This window comes from Musca domestica, unplaced genomic scaffold, assembly GCF_030504385.1.
Source record: "Musca domestica strain aabys unplaced genomic scaffold, Musca_domestica.polishedcontigs.V.1.1 11, whole genome shotgun sequence".
Taxonomy (NCBI): domain Eukaryota; kingdom Metazoa; phylum Arthropoda; class Insecta; order Diptera; family Muscidae; genus Musca; species Musca domestica.
In genome coordinates, this window is record NW_026712133.1 from 20,125,179 (window position 1) to 20,130,465 (window position 5,287).

Here is a 5,287-nt window from a genome sequence, read left to right on the forward strand (position 1 = left end):
GTAGTCCATTTTTCAGTTAAATATAATCCAATGATCATCCAAGTGCTGGACTTCTTCCCTGTCCTTAAATCTCTTCTCATGCAAAATTCCGTGTCGATTGGTTTCAATTGTGTGATCAGGAAATTGTTTCTGTTTTGGTTCACTTGAACCTCTGATTATTTTGCGAACATCTCCAAAAGCAAGAGGCCCCTCTGTATTTCCAAATTTAGACTCATCTATATGATTTGCTTGTCTACGATATTTGGTTATATTCGTCAATGAAGAATCGTGAGAATCGGATAATAATTGCCATCTGTATATAATCCCAACCTGTGTTGTAAGGTGAAAAAATATTACGAAATATATACTTCAGTGTTATAAGTCAAATTGAAAAAATCGCATGCGATAAAAACTATGAAAAAAATAAAAAATGTCAGAAAAATACTACATTACCATCATTATTGAGATCTTTTTATGCGATTTTTTTTAGATTTAATACTCTTATGCCAAGAGGGCACTTTGAATTCACAAAATTTGTCTAAATTGGTCCAGTCATTCTTGACATATAAGCATTCTAGCTAACATCCCCTTCCTTTGTATATATACATTGTATATATTTCGCTATATGTATCCGATATATTTACTATCGGCATCTATGTAACGGTAAGAATTAACCAGTTCGCCTACTTGTGATTTCGTCGGGATTAATAATATAACATATGGTCTATTTCACCACTAAATATTACCCGATGACCTTAAAAATTGGAAGGCTTTTGCCCAGCCCTAAGCTCTAGCCCCGTGCTCACTTCTCCTTCTACTGGTCCATAATTGCGACCTGTAGAGCAACTGCAAAATCAAGAAATTGTTTTCTTTTTGGTCCATTTCAACCCCTAAATATTATGCGATCTTCTCCAAAAGCAATAGGGTTCTATTCTGACCATAACCCCAATTTCAATTTCCAATAGCATGAGGATCGGACCATAATTGCGACCTGTAGAGTGATTACAAATTCACAAATTCACATTGGCAGACGGATGGACAGACATACATAGCTAGATGGACTCAGCTCGGCGAGATAGGAAGATCCATATATACTTTCCCATGTGGGAAACGAATATTTATATCATTTGGCCAAATTAAACCTATATACCCCCAACACATAGTGTTGTAGGGTATAAAAATCAATCATAAGGAAAGTAGTTTCCACATTTGGAGATTTCCCTCCTACAAATTTTAATAACGAAAAGGTTGACATTACAAGAGATGAAAAGTGCTTTGAATATTTCACATTTTTACTCTATTATTTATTTCCTTTGAGCTAAATTTTGAAAACTATATTAATTGAATATAAAATTGTGTAACAAAGATCTTTACAGTTTCTTGGCTATTTTATTAATTATATTTTTTTTCTAATTTTCAACACTGTAACGGATCTCGTTGAACATTCAATACAATACCTCCTTCAGATTGTAGAATCAATGCCTTGGGATCCAATTTTATTCGATGTGGATTTTTTGGGCTCAATGTAACACGATGATTGCGCAGGAACTGCAGTAGTCCCACCTTGGTTTGAAGATATGCAAAACGTTCTCCAATACATGCATGCGGCCCCAGTCCAAAGGGCATATAGCTATATGGTGTTATATTTTTACGATTTTCGGAGGAAAATCTTTCCGGGTTAAAAGTGTGCGGATCGGGAAAGTACTGTGGAAGAAAATTGGTTTTGAATCGGTTAAATATTATATAATTTTATAAACTTTATATATTAAAATAAATTAAACCAGTAAGGAAGAGTCGAAAGTCGGGCGGCGCCGACTATATGATACTCTACACCGCTATGCATATTTAGTAGAGCTCCGGTAACCAAAGAATTAACTTCAAGTAGATCATACCACCTATCAACATTTGGCTTTAGAGCAGTAATATTTTACTATATATATATATATATTAAAAAATATATCTCGGAGCCGAGTTGCACAATATGGAAACGCACGTCCAGAAATGCACTCTATTTGGGCTGATATTAGCCATTATTTGCACAATAAACCCGAAATCGGATTAAGGATATATATGGAAGATATACATACATATTACGAATGTGAGGGACTTAAACACCAAATCTGAACCGATTTTCTCCGAATTCGATGTACTTGCTTCGAGACTGAATTCGGTCGGATGTACAAAATTCAGGACTTTTGGACAGATATTGGCCATTTGGTGCACAATTAACCCGAAATCGGTTGAATATATGGAACCTATATCCAAATCTGAACCGATCTTGATAAAATTTGGCAGATGTATTTCTGGGCAGTATCTGATAACTGGAACCAAATATCATTGATGTCAATTACATATGACGAATTTGAGGAACTTAAGCACCATGGGAGCTATAGCTGTATCTGAACCTATTTTTCCGAATTTGATTTACTTGCTTTTAGACTGAATTCGGTGGGATGTACCAAAATGCAGGTCATTTGGTCTTATATTAGCCATTTGGTGCACAATTAACCTTAAGACGGTTGAAGATATATAGAGGTCGGATAATAAATGCGACCTGCATTTTGTTCACAAAAATACATGGACGGCCGGACTGACAATCATAAATCGACTTAGAAAGTGATTCTATGAAGATCCTCAAAGGTAACTCTGGGTCTATCTCACTTCATTCTCCATGTTACAAACAAATGCACAAAGACATAGTACCCTTACCACTATGTGGTGTAGGGTATAAAAATCGAACTTGCTCTCACCTTTGGATCCATGTGCAAAGCATATGCCGGTATATAGATGGGCATGCCCTTTGGTATGCTAAAACTGCTAAATGGTTCCAACAAATAACTTTCATCCTTCTCCACGGTACATTCTCGATCCAAAAATGGCAATGGCGGATACAACCTCAGAGTTTCACTTATAACCATTTGCATATACTCCAACGATTCAATATCGCGCAATGTCAGTTTTCCGCCACTGTTCATCAATACCGTTCGTACTTCTTCTCTAACTCGCTCTTGAATTTCAGGATTTCTTGCCAGTTCATATAGAGCAAAAGACATTGTAGCCGAGGATGATTCGAAGCCCGCCGTAAAGAAAATAGCTGCCTGAGCCACCAGAAGATCACCATCGAATTTTACATTTCCATTTTTAGACGAAACACATTTGGAACTATTTTTAAATTCAATCAAAATATCGATTAGATCGTGACGTATTTTTCCCGATTTTTCTCTTTCGGCAACGACATAATTGAATGTGGAGCGCAAGAATTCAGTTTGTTCAACTGGCACAACTTTGGCCCCGAAATAGGGAACCAAATGTGGTAGGAAGAAGACAACACTAAAGTTGATGGCTCGTCGTTTATTAAAACGAAAGATTTCTCGGCCATTTCTCCTAAACTGGCCATTGGGATTTTCGAAAGAATTTGCCTGAACACCAAAGGCCACCGTGGCTATAACATCGGTGGTATACAGGGCACAGAATTCTTTCAATTCCAATTCAAACTCCAGACTGTCGGGCGAGGGAGATGACTTCAGTAAATATTTGTTAAGATTTTCACCAACCTGCAAAAAAGTATCACTTAATAAGATATCACCCAAAACCTTTTCCCACCTCCATTTCCACTTACCTCAGCTATCAAGGGAAACATTTGTTTCAATTTCCCACTGGTGAAAAACGGCGTCAACTTAAAGCGAATGTCCTTCCATGCCGGATTTTTTAGCATAAACAAATTTTGTGAACCCAACGGATCGCCTTCAATGTCCGAACACGAGAAACGATTGCTAAATTTGGGAAAATCTCTAACCAAAATACGTTTAATAAGCTCCGGTTCCCGCAGTAATATGGCCGGTCGATAGAAAACGTAAATTCCCACGAAAGGTTTTCCCTTTGCATTTGGGTGGTGATAAAATTCTTCAATCACTTTGGCAGATGGTTCCGACATGCTAAGGATTTTGCCCAAATTTCCCACCAACGGCAAGGGCTCGATTTGAGGAAGATTGTGGCGTTTCCAATAATTGTGTAAATAATTGAGATAAACCCATAGCGATGCTGCCGTTAAACAAAGTAGAAGAACCCCAACCGGGAATGTTGTTTCCGACCACATTGTTTCGCCGAGTAATGTAGACTGTGCACTTTTTTGGAAATATATAACAATTTCAGTTTCCCATAAAAATTGTTGAAATATTTGCATTTGTATATTGAATGGAAAGGTCAACAGAGATTATGTTGTAGTATTTTTAGAATATTTGACATATATTGTCAATTCTTATGCTAATAGCTAATGAATGTCAATTGAGAGATTTCAGGTTACTTCACAAAAAAAAACATGAATCCCAATTAACCGACAGATTATTAATAGCCCGCATTCACTGTTTATTAATAGGCGACCATGGGTCATCACAAAACAGATTTTGTCCTTAAACAGTACACAGTCTTTATGACGAATACGGTTAAACCTCTCATGAAATACTACCCCAAGTGTGTCATCTTATCCGAGACATGAACCTGCGTCGAGCCTATCTTCAGAACCGGCAAAAACCTCTTACAATTAGGGTACACTACGTCTGGCCAACCAAGAGAAGCTGTAGCACAATATTTCTCTACATTCAACTTTGGACCCCATCTAATGAAATACCGATTGAGGCCATCGAGATACTCAACAGCGCGCCTATTGTCCGACCTAGCCAGAGATGACCGAACTGAGTCTATAAATAAGTATGTCAAATTTGATGAAAATCGGTTCAGATATAGCTGTAGCTCCCATATATCTTGTCCATCCGATTTGTTATATTTGCCCACCACAGCTGTGATATTCACTACGTAACAGCGGTTTATGGGGAAATAAAACTATAACTGCTCAAAAATAAATTTTATCGATATGGGTTCAGATTTGGAGAAATAAAAAAAACTGCAACCAACTTGAGACTGCTGTCATTTTTAAGCCCTTCGTCCGACAGCTGTTAAAATTATTCCAATGACAGCTCATTATATTGTTTACAAGCGTACAAAAGAGTTTTGGTGTGCATTTACCAGAAAAAAAGTTACTCGTGATGGAGTTCAAGCGTGATAGTGTGATTTCTTTATATTTGGCTGGAAAATCACAAGTGTCGTTAGATACTCCAGACACAATAGTCCAACGGATTGGTATCCGGAAATTTGGTGGCCATTGTGCGTTGGAAATTAAGCGAGGAAGCTTATTTTGTAACCATTCTTGGGTGGCGCGTGCTGAGTGCGATGGTGCTGAGTCCTGTTGGAATGTACAAAGTCTGCGGCCAAAATGTTTGCGTGCCCAAGGCTTTAATACACCCTCCAGAAT

At 37.6% G+C, this 5,287-nt stretch overlaps 1 protein-coding gene across 1 annotated transcript; it reads right to left on the reverse strand.

Annotated features, from left to right (window-relative positions):
* Nucleotides 1-1,364: 1,364 nt before the first annotated feature.
* LOC131806964 (probable cytochrome P450 6g2) lies at nt 1,365-4,125 on the reverse strand. The gene is made up of 3 exons (XM_059131951.1): nt 3,599-4,125; nt 2,730-3,533; nt 1,365-1,683 (listed from the first exon to the last, which is right to left on the reverse strand). The coding sequence occupies exons 1-3, from the start codon at nt 4,073-4,075 to the stop codon at nt 1,396-1,398; spliced, it is 1,569 nt and encodes a 522-aa protein (XP_058987934.1). The 5' UTR covers nt 4,076-4,125; the 3' UTR covers nt 1,365-1,395.
* Between the last annotated feature and the right edge of the window lie 1,162 nt (nt 4,126-5,287).

Excerpts from the sequence above, each read along its gene's own strand:
- LOC131806964 (XM_059131951.1), bottom strand. The coding sequence starts at position 4,075 with ATGTGGTCGGAAACAACATTCCCGGTTGGGGTTCTTCTACTTTGTTTA. Across the intron at positions 3,534-3,598 it reads TGTTTCCCTTGATAGCTGAG|GTTGGTGAAAATCTTAACAA; the intron begins GTAAGTGGAAAT and ends ACTTTTTTGCAG. Across the intron at positions 1,684-2,729 it reads CTTTGCACATGGATCCAAAG|TACTTTCCCGATCCGCACAC; the intron begins GTGAGAGCAAGT and ends TTTCTTCCACAG.